Source organism: Meriones unguiculatus, chromosome 11, assembly GCF_030254825.1.
Source record: "Meriones unguiculatus strain TT.TT164.6M chromosome 11, Bangor_MerUng_6.1, whole genome shotgun sequence".
Lineage (NCBI taxonomy): Eukaryota > Metazoa > Chordata > Mammalia > Rodentia > Muridae > Meriones > Meriones unguiculatus.
Genome location: NC_083359.1, coordinates 77,699,490 through 77,716,345, shown reverse-complemented (window position 1 = coordinate 77,716,345; position 16,856 = coordinate 77,699,490). Strand labels below are relative to the sequence as shown.

Below are 16,856 nucleotides of genomic sequence, written 5' to 3'. Positions count from 1 at the left end.
AGATACTACTGATACTTTCTGAAACGGTTTTAGGAGAAAATTTATTGATTCCCCCAAGGGATAAAATGAACTGGCACTTCCTGCATTTTCACCAAGTCAAACCATCTACGCCGGTCATGAACCTCCTCCCTTCTGCGCCCAGCAAGTGGATTTATTAAGGAAATGTGAGAAAGACTGCTGGAGAGCAGGAAGGACTCTGAGGAAGGACCAGCTTCCATTTGACTTTATTTTAAATATTTATTTTTAAATGTATGTGCACGTATGTGTGCCTATGTGAGTTTATATGTGCCATGTGTGTGCAGGTGCCCTTGGGTCAGAAGAGGTCATCAGATCCCCTGGAACTGCAGTTACAGGCAGTTGTGAGTCCCCAGAGATGGATGCTGGGAACAGAACTCCAGACCCACCCCCTGCAAGATTAGAAAACGTTCTTAACTCCTGAATCATTTCTCCAGCTCTGTCATCTCACTGTTAACGTAATCCTCTGAGATATATATTAGGGCCTTTATTTTATGGATAATAAAAATGAACTTTAGAGTAAATACTGTCACTGTCTAGAATTCACATTTGGTTCTGCTTGGCTTCCCAATTCTTGTCTTTGCCAGTGTGTCATTCTGCCCCTGCAAAAATCCTGTGGGAAAACTAGGTTCCTGTTGCAAAGAAAAAAATTCTTGTCCCTAATAATGTGTACCACGGAAAACCCATTACCATAGTGTCAGTGGTGGTATTTTGAAAGAAAAATATCTTTTCAACCTTTTGGCCTACTTCCTGTGAATTATTCTAGTAATTTGATATTAATACAGGTCTGGTACATGCCAATCAATGTTTATTTATATGAATAAACAAATACTTTGCTTCTCTGCATTTCAGGACACTGGAGACCTTGAAATGCTGCAGAAGTTGACAGAAAAATGGAAAAGGTTTATGCATAGGTTTAAGCAGGATGTGGAAGCCACAGAGAAGACTATTACAGATATTTCCCAAACTGTGAAAGCTGGGATTCTCAAGTGGCAGCAATTCTTCAAAAGTAACGTGTGAGTCTGCAAGAGTCTGCTTTTCTGACTTTGTTACATATGTCTGTTAACTCAGCCAACCGAATCGTTAATTACCCTAACACTGCATGTGGGGAGGTGAGAACACCCGTTATTGGCTCAGAGTGCTGTTCTTCAAAGCATCTGGGCCTTAAACCTGAATGCTTTCCAGTGCTAAACACCCAGCAGTCCTGATACCCTGCCACACTGCTGCTGCCTTCATTCAACTCCAACTCTTTGACCCTTCCTTCCTTCCTTCCTTCCTTCCTTCCTTCCTTCCTTCCTTCCTTCCTTCCTTCCTTCCTTCCTTCCTTCCTTTTTGCTTCTTTTTTCTTTTTTTTGGTTTTTTGAGACAGGGTTTCTCTGTGTAGCCCTAGATGTCCTGTAACTTGCTCTGTAGGACAGGCTGACCTCAAACTCACAGAGGATCCAGCTGCCTGGGCCTCCAGAGTGCTGGGATTAAAGGCATGTGCTACTGCCTCCATGGCCTGATCTTTTACATTTTATTTTTATTTGAGTGTATATATGTGTGTATCTCTGTGTTCACACAGTATGTGAGTGATGTGCATGTATGTGTATGTGCCCAAAGAAGCCAGAAGAGGGTGTTGGATCCCTTGGAGATGGAGTTCTAGGCAGTTGTGAGCTGTCTCACTTGGGTCCTCTGGAAGAGCAGCAAGTTTGTGTGTGTGTGTGTGTGTGTGTGTGTGTGTGTGTGTGTACAGGCATATGTGTGCCACTCACATACATGCCTGCAGAATTCAGAGGACAATCTTCAGACATTCCTGTCTTTCTGCCTCATTTGACATAGGGTCTATGCCATGTAAGCCCAAAAGCTTCTGGATAATCTCCTGTCTCCATTATTCACAGGCAAGCTGAGATTACAGACAGTTTTTGCTAATACTTCCAGCTTTTATGTGAGCTTTGGGACCCACTGGTTATCAGGTGTGTGTGTCAGTGCTTTTCCCCCACTGACTATTTCCCTAGCCTAGAGCAGTCTGAAGGGGGAAGGAACCAGCAGTAAAGTCTGGGCGGTGAAATCATTTCTACAGAGAGAAGGTTAGTGGGAACTTCTACTTTAGATGCAGACCGGGACTAGAGGCTCTCTGCTCCCATCACACACGTGACTCAATCACTGCCTGTTTCCTGGCACTTGAATTCTAGCCCAAAAGCAGTGCAGAAGAGTGATAGTTAACCTCTGTGTGACTGCATATGGAGTCACTCTGGAATCTCCTGGAGCATCTTGGGATGGAGTTTCTGGAGAGGTTCAGCTGAGGATAGAAGGCCTGCGTCGTCATCCCATGAGTGCATTGTTGAAGAGAATCATTGAAAACACATTTCTATTTCAAAGTTAATGTTGTGGGTTCAGTTTTTCACAACCCTAGAAGACTTATTAGAGGTGAAGATTCTGAAAGCCAAACCTGGTGTATGTCCTAGTGGCTTCGAGGAGCCAACAGTGAGGGAGCCCAGATGTCATTGTCTTTGTTCTTCAGGAACTTTTTAAGAATAACTTTATCGCAGTGTTTGCATCATATTTGGTGTACTGAACAAATAAACTTTCCAATTTAAACAAACAAACAAATAAACAAAAAACAACCAAGAATAACTTTTGTAGGCTAGCTATGATGATTTTCACCTGTAAGGCCTCATGAGGTAGAGGTAAAAGATCATGAGTTCAAGGCCGTCCTGGGCTTCTTCGTGAGACCCTGTTTTTCTTTTAATAGTCTTTAAGCAGTCACTTGTAGGTCTTCATTACTAAGCATGCCTGCTTTTCTGAGTTCCAATTTTAAAACTCTTTGACTTTTCCTCAATTCTCTCTCTTTTTTCATTACTAATCAAAAGCTTAAACATACTTTTCCTGACACTGGACCTTGTCACTGTTCTTCTGAAGATACTGTCTTGTCCCCTGCGCCCCATTTCTAGAACTGTTTGATAATCTCCATGCCACGTTCCTAAAACTTTTTCTTCTCTTCTTCATCTTCCTCCTGTAAGCAGCTGTTGGGGTTTTCTGCTTACTTGCTCAGTTGTTTTTCTTTCAAACTGTAATAAAATTATCTTCAAGCTTCAAAAAAATTTTTTGTTGTTTAAAAAATTCAATAGTCAGGTAGTGATGATACAAACCTTTAATCCCAGCACTTGGGAGGCAGAGGCAGGCAGATCTCCCAGAAGGAGACCAGTCTAGTCTCCAGAGCAAGTCCCAGGATAGCCAGATTTACACAGAGAAACCCTGTCTTGAAAACAAAACAAACAAAAACCAAAACATTAAAAAAATAATAAGTAACAGTATAAAACAATACAAATAAAACAGCTTTCTCCTTGTACACAGAAACAAAAGAAAAGTTCCCGTGAAAAGTTAAGACTCCTTACCTACTGTTTTAGTTATTGTTAGGCTTCTTGTCTGTTCATGTTATTTGTCAGTCGTATTCAGCAGAAATTCGTATGAACACCTCAGTCTTGAGTTCTCAAAATGAGAGCTCATTCTTTAAAGAGATACTCTGAAGGCTTCAAGCCCTGTACAACTTGGTTAGCTAGGACTAGAATTTGTTATTTCTAATTATGAATTTGAAGTAAAATGCCCATGAGGAGAGGCTGGGCCTGGAGGCCATGCTGAAAGATGGCAGAGGTAAAAAGTAATGTTGCTGTTTATGTGGGGACTCGTGATTTCCTTTGTGTATCCCTTGTTCTGAGACCTTTCTTGCTCTTTTTTTTTTTACCCTAGCGGAAAAGATATTGTAATCCCTAATAAGGCAAATCCTTTCAAAGCAGTTTTCATAGAATTCAAGGAGTTTCACAAGGTAAGACTTTCTCAAAACAGTCTGGTAATACGACTGCTGGTGGCAAGTGTGGTGGCTTCCCCCACAGCTGAGCCATACTTCATCCTTTAAGATGGCATATCAAGGTTTGTGAATGACAGAAAAAAATGAAAAGGAAAAATCCAGCAAGACCGCTGGGACCTGTAAAATATGTTTAAATGTGTGTCAGTTCTGTTCCAGATTTGTTGGCTAAATGAAGTCAGGCTGCATGATGAGAGTGGCTTTGATTCCTAGCTGAATTCCCATTTTAGGTATTGGTTCTGCCCCCTTATATATAGCTTTTGTATAAAGGACAAATTAGACTTTTAAAGTTAATTACATTTTTATAAATCATGGGAAAATATAACATAAAACTTACTGCCTTAGCCATTAATGTGTGCTTGTTAGTTCATGGAGTACATTCATACTGCTGTATGCTTTCCAACTAAAATACTGCTCCTAAGCAGTAGCTCCCAGTGTTTGCTTTTCCTCAGCCCCTGATGAGCGTTAGCCTACTGTGAATTTGACGATTCTAGTGTTTGTTCACCTATGAACGGCTTATTTCCCTCAGCAGATTGCCTTCAAGGTTCATTCATGTTTCAGGATTAACTCCATTTTTAAGGCCAAGCTTTATTGTGTATGTGCCATATATATTCACTTCCATACATTATTTGGATTTTTTTTAAGTTTCAAGCTTTGAAATAAATTTTATTAATTAAGTCACTATTATAAGGGCCAGAGATTTGTTATAGTACCACTGTAACACATGCAAGGCCCCAATTCAAGCCTTACATACACACACGCACACACACACACACACACACACACTCTTTCTCTCTCTCTCTCTCTCTCTCTCTCTTTCTCTCTGCTCTTATGTTATAGTAGTGGGACATAGGAAAATGTATAATGACATTCAATTAATTTAAGAAGAAATATAAAATTCATTTCCTAATGAAATATCATACAGAGCCCAAGAGATTGTGTATGTGTGCTTTTGAGACTAGGTCTCAAGTTGCCCATTCTGATCTTGGACTTAAGATGTAGCCAAGAACACTTTGGAGTTCCTCCCCCTGCCCCCTCCCCCCCCCCCGCCTCCCGGTGCTGGGTCTCCGGGTGCACACCACCGTGCCTCTCCATTTCCTGTTCTTCTGGAAAGACTTGATCATAATAATCTTAGGACTGAGGGTATCTACCTTTCTATAGATAGTAAATTTTAGTGATTGCTTTTATTTGGCAGTTTTGACATGTATAGCTAAAACTGAAAAGTAATTTATTAGGAATAATAATAATTCTTATTTAGTTTATTAAGTCTGAAAATGTGATTCATACATTATCTTTTTCTTTCTGATAGCTCATGAGGGAGGTTTTATGATCTCACACATTCCAAAACTGAAGCTTAGGAAGATAGCTAAGAGGATTATCTGTGGATGGCAAACGGCAGAATCAGAGTTTTAGCCTGAGTGTGTCTAACCCAAAATTCTTACAAGAAGTGTACAAACAATGAAATAACCCATGAATCTCTAGAATGACTGAGAATCATGGAGGGTGGCGGCTCGGGACAGATGTCGATTAATAATGTACTGTTCTCCTCTCTACTTCATTTTCTAGTTGATGAGTGAGCAGAAAGAGCAGTTCACAGGGAATGCTCTGGTGGCCAAATATGACCATCTCAAGATGATCAAACGCTTACAGGAAAGCTGGACAAACGTTGCGTTTGGGGTATTTAGTCGCCATAAGAATTCAGATGGGATGTTGCCATCAGAGTACCAATACATGGAAGAAATAATAAAAGCCACAGGCAACCTCTACAAGGAATATGAGATAAGAATAAATGGTGACAATGGTAAGCAAAGCAAGGAAAAGGAGATTTCTCAGCAGTGTAAAGAACCTTAACCGTAATTACACTGTTGAATACCACAATTCAAAGAGTTCATTAGAAATTAAAATCTAACATATGAATACAAACTCATAGTTTTAAAAATCAAGCAAAATAAAGCGTTGAGTGTCATCTTGCTGAAATACAGTTTCATATATAACAAGGGCCACGGGTTTAAAATGTGACTACAGCATACACAGGCATGTTCACCCACTTCCACAGTCAAGTTCACAGTATTTACGACACTTTACTAGCACTCCTGAATCCCGCCTCCTTCAGTTCTTCCTCTTTATTCCCTCATCCATACCCAGTCCTAAAGCCACTTTCTGTCCCATACAGTTCCATTTGGGCTTTTCATATGAAAGAGAAACGTGCTTTGTGCCTTTTCAGGTTTCTTTCCATAGCATCATGATGTGTTTAAGGGTCATCTATCTTTACAGCATGTATCAGTCTTTTATCCCCGCCCCACCCCCCATGTTGAGGCAGGTTCTGTCTATGTAGCCCTGACTGTCCTGAGAGCACTATGTACACCAAACTTGCAGTCTTCATGCCTCCGCCTCTCAAGTGCTGGGCTTACAGTTATTTTAAGGCTGGCCTTCCATCATTTTATGGCCAGATAAGTGGTCAGATGCATTGTATGTAGACATCTTGTTTTGTAGATGGTTTCAGCTATTGATACACATTTGGGTTTGTCTTTCTTTTCTGTTTTCATATATTTTGGAGGGAAGTCCTGGCAATTTGGCAGCTCTATGTTTAGCTTTCTGAAAACAGGCGGACACACATTTATGTTTCTCAAAAGCAGTTTTGAGGCTCTGATGTTTCTACTTCCTTGGTGCTACTGTGGCCGTCTCACCATTACAGCGGGTGTGAAATACTGTTTCGTCATGGTCTTGATTTGTAATAACAAATGTTTTTGTGAGGCTTCTTAGCTGTTTGTCCACCTTCTTTGGGAAAGTGCCTGCTCAGTGTGTGTGTGTGTGTGTGTGTTTCTTTTATCATTAAGTTGTAAGAGTTCTTTTGTTCTAGGTAATGTTCTCAGGCATGTGAATTGCAAACATTTTCTTCCATTCCGTTTTCAAGTTCCAGTTTGTTTTGCTTGGATGTATGTCTGTGTACCACATGTTTGCAGGGACTGCAGAGGCCGGAAGAGAGCATATGAACCCCTGGAATAGGAGCTACATATGGTTGTCAGTTGCCATATGGGAATTGAACCTGGTTCCTCTGGAACCATTGAGCTCTCACCAGCCCAATCCTCATATTTCTTTGTTGAGTCATTTTGTAAAATAGGAAATTGGAGTCATCAGTCATTGCTTTGGAATAGCCTTCTAGTTTGGCTTTGTATGGTGCGGTTCTCTGTTACTGAGTGACTATCATTGCCATAGATTCTTCATGGCTTGACCCTTTTATTAAATATAAGATCTCTGTGTCCTATTTATAAAGAGAAATCTTTAATTTTGTGCACATGGAAGGGTGCATATGATGGGGGCAATAGATGATTAGCTGCCCGCCATCATGCCAGGAAACCCAGGGTGAGGGAGATGATCATCAAATCTACCTGTGGGTTTTCAGTTAGTTTCTTTCAGTCCAGGTCCTATTCCCACTTGTGGTTATGTGTCAGTGTATCTGTCTCTTTTCATGGATATTTTTCATGGATATTTGAATATTTTTTAACCCTAGTCAGAAACCAGGAATTGTTTTAAAATTCTAATTTCCTAGCCAGCTTATTGAATGTATGTCAGCTAGCTTTCACACTCTGGCCTAGACACTGTCTCCCAAGGGAGTGGCTAAGGCGGAGCTCTGATAACTACTAATGGAACCAAGAACCTTCTGAAAATGTTCTGGGGAAGAACCAGTGTCATCATCACTAAGTGCCCAGAAATGTTATTCGAGATCTATTCCTTTCTGGGAGATGCCTACAAGATTACAGCCATTATTTACCTTCATGGAGCTTTTGCGATATCTCTCTGACAGTTAGCTGTTCCCTTTGTTTACTTTATAGTTGTTGAGATGCTTTACTTAGTGTTCATGCTATTTCCTTGTATCTGTATATACCTCTTCCCCTGTAACTAGTGCTTGTTAGGTGACATGCTCTCAAGAAACATGTTTAACTCTTAGCCCTTAAGTAAGCTAATAGTAGGAAGTGAAAGGGACCCAAAAAGTACATTATGTCTACATTCATCAGATTAGGTATTTTATGGAAGACGGTTGATGAATCTTTTTCCATTAAGAAAGCATAAAGGCTGGGGAGCTAGCTCAGTGCTTCCTGCATGGCATGAACACCTGAGCCCACAAGGCCAGCACCAGCGTTAGAAAGCTAGGTGTGGTCAAGTGTGCTTTTAATCCCAAAGCTGGAGGCCAGAGGATCCCAGAGTTTTGCTGGCCAATCTGTCTAACCAACGTGTGAGCTCCAGACTTAATAAAAGACCCTGTGTGAAATACATAAGTGGAGAACAGTTGAGGAGGGTGCCCAGTGTCAGCCTCTGACCCCCATGTATACACACAAACATGACCAGACCCCCCCCCATTCGTACCTGCAGGTGGAGACTGGACACATCCTAGTGCCAGATGGCTTACTGCAGATGTCTACCAAATATTTACTATTACTTTTCTATGAAATTATTTCAGCATATTAAAGAGGATGTAATTCTTTCAAACTCATTCTGTGAGGCCACCCTTATCCCGATATGCAAAGCAGGAAACAAACAAAAAGAAAGCTATAGATCCATATCCTTGATGAACATACATGTAAAAATCCTCACCTGAATGCTGTCAATATGAACAACAGCACATTAAAAAATATTAGTTTGTTTGTTTAACATCCAGACTGCAGTTCTTCCTGCATCCTCTCCCTTCTGCCCCTCCCCTTCCCCATCCACTCCTCCTCCATTTCTCTTCAGAAAAGGACAGACCTCCCATGGATATCAACCAGCCAAGGCCTATCAAGTTGTATGGTTTTGGCGTCTTTGTCAAAAATCAGGTGTCCATAAGTGTGTGGGTTTATTTCAGGGTCTTCTATTCGGTTCCATTGATCCACTAGTTGGTTTCTCTGCCAGTACCATGCAGTTTTTAGTACTGTTGCTCTATAGTACAGCTTGGGATCAGGGATGCAGATACCTCCAGAAGATCTTTTATTGTAGAGGATTGTTTTAGCGATTCTGGGTGTCTTGTTATCCCATACTCCATTTTTAATTGCATTGTTTGGTTTGTCATCTGTCTTCTTGAGTTCTTTATATATTGTATACATCAGCCCTCTGTCAACTGTGACTTGTTCAAGGTCCTTCCCCATCTGCAGGCTGCTGTTTTGTCTATTGTCCTTTGCCTTTTTTCTTTCTTTTTTTTGAGGCAGGGTTTCTCTGTGTATCCCTGGCTGTCCTGGACTCACTTTGTAGACCAGGCTGACCTGGAACTCACAGATTCGTCTGCCTCTGCCTTCCAAGTGCTGGGATTAAAGGTGTACCACCATGACTGGTTTGACTTACAGAAGCTTTAAAGTGTCATGAGGTTCCATTTATTAATTGTTGATCTTAGTGCCTGCATGATTGGTGTTGTGTTCAAGAAGTTGTCTCATATGCCACTGTGTTCAAGGCTATTCCTCAGTTTCAGATTCATTTACATATACGTATAGACCCTTGGGAAAGTAAGATAGAAAGATTGATTGAGCCCAGAAGTTCAAGGCTTGCCTGGGCTACATACAACAGTGATTTAACATGTTTAAGTACAATTCAACTCAGAAAGGCAAAGATGGCTTAACATGCACAAATAAACCTTTACAAAATACCACTTCAACAGAATGAAGAACAAAACTTTGTAATCATCTCAGTATATGCAGAAAAAGCATTTGATAAAATTCAATACACCTTCTTGATAAAAACAGAAGGGATATACTTAAATAATAGAGGCTATATATAATAAGGCCAACTGTTAGCATCATATGGAGAATACTATATTGGAGGAACAGTTGAGGTTTCACCTGTAAAAAAAAGTGATGTCTACTTCCACCCAAATAATACCACAAGGCCTAGTTAGAGTATCAAGGTGGTGCATGCCTATAATCCCAGCACTGAAGGAGGCAAAGGCAAGCAGATCTCTGTGAGTTTCATCCCAGCCTGGTCTGCAGGCTACACAAAGAAATCCTGTCTTGAGAGAGACAGAGAGACAGAGACACACACACGGAGAATTAAGTAAGAGAAGGAAATAAAATGCATTTATATTAGAAAGGGAGGAACTCAATTGTCACTGGTTACAGGTGACATGAGTCTATATATGGAACACGCTAAGGATTCTACCACAAAACTGATAGAGCTAATAAATTCAACAGCTTCAGGATACATGAACAGCAACATTGCCCCCCCTCCTCCCCATACCAGATAAAAATAGCAATCCCATATTCAGGTGCTATAAAAAGTAAGTGAAACCATAGAACACCAATGAAGGACATTAAAGAGAGCACAAAGATATGGAAATACATCCCATATGTTCATAGATAAGAAGAATATGTTAAAAAAATACCCATGTTACTAAAAGTCTCGCCTTCTGTTCCTCCTGCCCTCATGGGCTGGTGGGCAACAGTCCTCCCCAGGGAAGAGGAAAACCACACTAAAATGCTTATGGAATGACAAATGTATATTGAATAGCAGCAGCAAAATAAAACTCTAAAGAAGCAAGGTAGTCCTAAGCAAAAACTTCAAAGCAGGAGTCATTGTACTACCTGATTTTAAAATGTGCTACAAAGCTAGTCATTTAAATCAGCGTGCATAAGCATATTGTGAGGCTGAAGACCCTGAATCAGAGTGGCAAGGGACAGAAACAGATCTCCAGGACATTTTTCTCTTAAAAATGAAACTCTAACTATTAGACAACTCCTCGTTTCCCTCTGTCCCTCATTCCTGGAAGTCACAACTCCACCCTATTTCCATGAATCTGACTGCCCTTGATGCCTTAAGGCAGTGGTTCTCAGCCTTCCTATGGAGGCCTTTCCCTTTTTTTTTTTTTTCCTCTTTCCTTTCCTTCCCTTTCCTTTCCTTTCTCTTCCTTCCTTTCCTTCTTCCTCCCTCCCTCCCTTCTTTCTTCCTTCCTTCTTCTCTTCCTTCCTTTGGAGACAAGATCTCTTTATTAAGTAGGCTTAGTTTTCCTAGAAATTGATATGTAGACAAGGCTGGCCTCACATTTAGAGATCCTCCTACTGGGATCAAAGGTATGCATCATCACAACCAGTGGTTGTCATTTCTTCATGACTTTAGTCTGTGACTGAACAGTAACCAGCCTTTTCCTTTTATGTATTTGGAGAAAGACCTCTTTCTTGTAATGTGGCTACTTCCTATATTTGTGTGTCCCTCTTTTCTATTTCCCCTCTTTAGTACTTCTTTAGTAGTGGGTTGCTGCAGTTTCTCTCAGTTGTTTTGTTTTGTTTGTTTGTTTTTTGTTTGTTTTTTGAGACACCATCTCACTATTTAGTCCTGGCTGGCCTGGAACTTGCCATGGGACCTTGAACTCTGATAGCTCTACCTGCTTCTGCCTCCCCAGTGTGGGGACTAAAAGTATGCACTACACTCTGCTCTCTCTTCTGTCTGTGTGCAGGAATTACAGTATGAAGAGACCTTCATTCAGGGCTTCCTCTAACCTGCTGCTAGACATCCACTGAGTTCTTCACTTCCGTTATTGCTTTTGTTCAGTCCTTGAGGTTATAAACTTATAAGATTTTCTAGTTCTTTACTAAGAATTTCTATCTTATCATTTATTAACTTCAGTCTCTTTTTTTCAGTGCTAAGGATGAAACAGAACCTTGTATGTGCTAGGCAAGTACTCTACCACCAATCCTCCTCCTTGGCCCTAATAACTTCCAAATTTTTTCCCCTTTTTTTTTTTTTTCAATGCAGTTTATTCAGGAACCTTGAACAATCATCTGACCCTGGGGAAAGCCAGCCCACAGCTTAAATAGCCTCTGGGTAGCCAACCCCAGCATGCCACGTGGGCAATGCAGATAGGTCCACATACATGGAAGCAAGCCAGATCATCGGCCTTAGCCAAATGTGGAGTTGTTCGTGACAGAGAGCACTCACCATCGGGAAGGTGGAAGGCGGAAACCAGCTCCATCTTTAAGGCGCGGCATTACGCAGCTCTCTACAATTCCCCCTTTTTGTTTTAGACGCATCAGGCAAGAGTATAGGTCTGATCTCTGATATTAGAAATAAATTGTGACTTTGTACTGATGTTCATTTAGGTGTTATCCACCCAAAGAGCATCAGACCCGTCCGATACCTTTTTCTCAGAGGCGGGACATTGAAAAACTATGGTAATCGGGCCTCATCTGTTTCTCCTTTAGGTCTCTCAAAATTATTTCTACTTTGTCATAGTTCTGAGCCAATTCTTTTTGTGAGCCGTATTCTGATTGAATATTCTAGACAGACAAAGTTCTAGAGGTGATCTGAGACTCTGCTGCCAATTTAAAATTGTTCTTGAGTGTTACAGCACCCCCTCCCACATTTAGCAGGTCATTTAGGGCTAAAGCAGACCACCTTAATTTAAAGAGCCTCAGTTGAAATGAAGTTTGTCTCTAGGTGTCTCAGGGACTAGTCTATCTTTGTCTCACCATTCTTTCTAAAGTGTGGTGGTTTGGGGGTTCAGTGGCATGATCTGCTTCTTAGTAGATTCTGTTTGTAGACCAACCTGGCCTCAAACTCACAGAGATCCACCTGGTTCTGCTTCCTGGGTGCTGGGATTAAAGACATGTGCCACCATGCCCAGGCCCCAGTAGCTTCTGAAGTCTAATTTATCCCCACTCTTCAGAAGATTCACATGGGAGATACTGAAAATCCATTCTCCCAAACCCATGGAGATACTAAAAGCTCATCAATGTATTTCTACTACATTATGTATTCTTTAGGAATCCATCCCAGTAAAGGATTATGATTACACTAATCCATTAATGGCATTGTTGTTCAATGTAGAACTATAGAAGGAAATACTCCCTTATTTTCTAGAGAAACAATAATACAATTTTTAAATTAAATGGTAATACTTATAAGAGTAGATAGTGAGCAAGAAAAAAAAAATGAAGTAATAGGTTTAAAATAAAGAAAGCAAAATGATGGACAATTCTCAAGTCCGTTTGAACATTTCTGGTTACTTATTGATTCACTGGTGAAGGCAGTGGGAATGTTTCCCTTAAGGATGAAAGAAAAAGCTGGCTTATACTTATTTCTCTGTGTGGCTCTAGGAAGGCAGTATTTTCACTTCATGTTTCAAAAAATGAGATGAGACACAGAGACAGCATTTTTTTTTTTTTTTCTGTAACCTCACAGTGAAGTATCCACTGGATTAACAGTGGGATCCAGGTTCTGTTCTTCAGGGGCCTTTGGGGTGTAGTGGTTGCCCTGGCTAGAAACTGTGGACATTTTGAAGATCTGGTCAGTGACCCAGGAAGTGGCTTCAGACCCATGTCTACTCTCACCTGACATTAACCATCCCAGAGAGAAGCTGCTCATCATCACTGCTGTCTTCAGACAGAAAACTATACTTAGTAATTTCTGGATTCAACGCATTTGATTCTCCATGGACAAAACAAGAAAACTAGAATACAAGCTCATCAAAGAAGCCTCACACTGGCCACACAAGCGTTTATTTCAGTTTTTACTTGCTTTTTATTTAGGAATTGAAGGGCTCTGGTAGAGCCAAGCATGCCAAACATAGCTCTGGCAGGCCTTGCCCTTCCTCTGTTCACTCTGCCTTGCTAAACTATTAGCTTATCTTCCTAAAACCATCTCTCAAGGTCTATTCTCTTATTTGTCCACTTCCACCTCCTGAGGCTGACCACCAAGTCCAGCTATCAAATCATTGACGTCTAGCAATCAAAAGCCCCTTTGGCTCATCTAACTAACATCCCCAATTAAAATTAAACACCTCATTCTAACACAGGGTTTCCCCCTTTACCTTTATAAGCTGCTATTTGCCTGTATGCCAAGTCTGTCTCCTCTCCATCCAGAGGTAGCCCTTTGTCCCTTGAGGTAAATATTCCCCCCACCTTGTTTCTTTTCTCCCCCTGTTGGTATATTTAAAAATCTCTTTTATTTATATTTATTATATATTTTAATTCCTATTCCACTCCAATCCCTTCCAACACCCAACACCAGGTAGGAGAAAGGGTTAGTGGGAGAGGGGGAAGAGTTTTTCTTACTTACTTCCTGCTGGTCAGGGTCGGCAGGTTCCTTGGAGCGAGTCCAGTCCTCATTTCAGTAGATCTTCATTTTCTTTTCTTACAACAGTAACTAATAGCAGCAAGGGAGAAGCAGGAGCAGCCTTGTTCTTTTTTCTCCACTCTGGCATTTATTCTCTCTCCAGAGTCTTCAGATTCAAACTATTTGCAGCTGGCAAAGAGCTCCTCTCAGAGCCCGCATGAGGCATATAGTCTGCTGCTATGGACCAGCTGAATCAGTCACATTCTATGCCTAGGACCAAAACAAAAACATGTTTATATCCACAACATCCCCCTCTCTCTGTCTCTTGTCTTTGTCCCTTATTCCCAGCACTTTGTCCTTCTGGAGCAAATAAATCTCCTTTATGCTGAGAACATGGTCTTGGGAAGAGGGGGGCGCTGTTTTGTGCCAATTCTGGTCCTTTCAGAAATGAGTCTTTCAAGACAAAAGGAGGTCTGTTCTTGCCTAGATTTTATAATCTAGTATTGAAATGGTGATACCACAAATAGTTTGGTAATGTTTTTTTTCCCCTCATTTTTCTAGGTATGTCTAAAATTCTTCCAGTCTTGGTTACTTCTCTGGACACATGTGTTTACAAGTTTGAAAACCTTCTACATTATTGTAATATACCCCATGAAGAGTGGTCTGAAATTGATGAAAAAATCAGTGAAATGAAGTTGCAACTGGACATACTGTTAAACATTGTTAGTAATATTGCCCAATACATGAAAACAGATTCTGGCACGTAAGTTTCCAGGCTCTTCTCCTTGGGGAGGATGTTTCTAAAGCAATTTAATGCAATAATTCAGTTGTTTAATTGCACTTATAGATGTGGGCAACTATAGTAAACTTTAATTAATTTTTCATTCTTCTCAAAAAGAAGCTCTGTATGTCATAGTGAAGTAAGCTTTCTGTTACTGCCATGAAATACCAGTGGCTGGACTCTTTATGCAGAAAAGAAGCTTATTTTTATTTACAGTTTTGGAAGTTGAAAGCTAAATAGCATGGTGCAAACTCCGTTGAGGTGTCAGAACAAATGACATCATGGCAGGAATGCATATGGGAGGGAATCACATGGCAAGCCAGAGGGATCCTGCTCATTCTTTTCCAGCAACCCCTTTTTGTAAGACCTACCCAGAATCCCCTGGGAGTACCCCAGTGACATAATTACCTCCTAGTAAGCCCTACTCTTTAAAAGTTTCATGACCATGTAAAAAGCTAAGCTTCCAAAACATGAACCCTTGGACAAAAAAACAAACAAACTAAACAACCAAAGTATACATCCTATGTAGGCTACATCTTTTCCCTCACCTACAGCTCTGATCAACACTAATATGCTTTTCATCTCTCTGTATTTCTCCATTATAAACAGTTTGTATGGAAGAAACACTGGCTGCAGAAATAATCACCATCAAATGTAGGCCCACTATCAAAATACAGTAGTATTTAAAAAATCATCTTGTAAGTGCCTCACCTTAGGAGAAGGTACTGATAGTATTGTGTACACTGATTAATAGTTGTTGCTATATTTGGCAGTGGGAAGGAAAAAAAAACAAGAAAAAAAAATACTAGTAAGACTAGTATTAGTATTGGAGAGACAGAGAAAAGCTAGAGAAGGAAGACATAGAGGGGAGAACTGTGATGCAGAGGAGGAGAAGGCCATTTTGGCTGAAGGTTGGTTGACAAGAGAAATATGAGGAAGAAATCAGGTACTGATATTCTAAACTCTCAGAAGGCTGAGACACAGAGATGCTGCAGACCGCATATCTTGTGTTCTTTGGGAGAGGAAAAGGAAAAAGAATGCTAAGGGTGTCTTAGACACTCTTCTACTTCTGTGAAGAGACACCATGACCACAGCAACTGTTATAAAAGGAAGCATTTAATTGGGGCTGGCTTACAGTTTTAGAGGTTTAGTCTATTATCATCATGGTGGGAAGCATGGCAGCCAGCATGGCACACATGGGGATGGAGAGCTGCATCCTGGTCTGCAGGCAGAGAGGAAGACATTCTGCTTGGCAAGGGAATTTGAAACCTCAAAGCCTACCCCAACGGAGGCACTTCCTCCAATAAAGGCACACCTCCTAATCCTTTCACTGCTTAGTGAAGCATTCAAATGTATGAGCCTGAGGAACTTTTCTTTAATTAAATTGATTGTTCTTTGTTTAAGAGCATTGCTTTTTTTTAAGGCAGTTAAATCAGCTAGTAGACCATTTTTAGGCTCTTTTTCTTTCTTTTTTTGAATTCAAATTTTCTTTTTTATATTAATTACAGTTTATTCATTTTGTATCCCAGTTGTAGCCTCCTTGCTCATTCTCTCCCCATTCCACCCTCCCTACTTCATCTCCTCCCATTCCCCTCCCCCAGTCTACTGATAGGGGAGGCCTTCCCCCTTTTCCATCTGACCCTAGCCTATCAGGTCTCATCAGAACTGCCTGCATTGTCTTCCTCTGTGGCCTGGTAAGGCTGCTCCCCCATCAGTGGGAGGTGATCAAAGAGCAAGCCACTGAGTTCATGTCAGAGACAGTCCCTGTAACCCTTATTAGGGTACCCACTTGGATACTGAGCTGCCATGGGCTACATCTGTGCAGGGGTCTTAGGTTATGTACATGAATGGTCTTTGGTTGGAGTATCAGTCTCAGAAAAGACTTCTGGGTCCAGATATTTTGGTTCTGTTGCTCTCCTTGTGGAGCTCCTGTCCTCTCCAGGTCTTTCTACCTCCCCCTTTCATAAGATTCCCAGCACTCTGCCCAAAATTTGGCTGTGAGTCTCAGCATCTGCTTTGATATTCTATTGGGTAGAGTCTTTCAGAGTCCCACTATGGTAGGCTCCTGTCCTGTTTCCTGTTTTCTCCCTCTTTCAACGTCCATCACATTTGGCTTTCTGAGTGAGGATTGGTCATCTTAGCCAGAGTCTTCCTTCTTGTTTAGCTTCTTTAGATGTACAGATTTTAGTATGATTATCCTATATTATA

At 40.9% G+C, this 16,856-nt stretch overlaps 1 protein-coding gene across 1 annotated transcript in view; it reads left to right on the top strand.

Moving 5' to 3' along the window:
- Axdnd1 (axonemal dynein light chain domain containing 1) overlaps nucleotides 1–16,856 on the top strand; it is a 105,241-nt gene that overhangs the window by 35,995 nt on the left and 52,390 nt on the right. Inside the window, exons 13-16 of the mRNA XM_060365089.1 lie at nucleotides 868–1,031; nucleotides 3,745–3,820; nucleotides 5,426–5,660; nucleotides 14,429–14,630. Of these exons, the coding sequence (XP_060221072.1) occupies nucleotides 868–1,031; nucleotides 3,745–3,820; nucleotides 5,426–5,660; nucleotides 14,429–14,630 (677 nt within the window). The remainder of the gene's footprint in view (nucleotides 1–867; nucleotides 1,032–3,744; nucleotides 3,821–5,425; nucleotides 5,661–14,428; nucleotides 14,631–16,856) is intronic.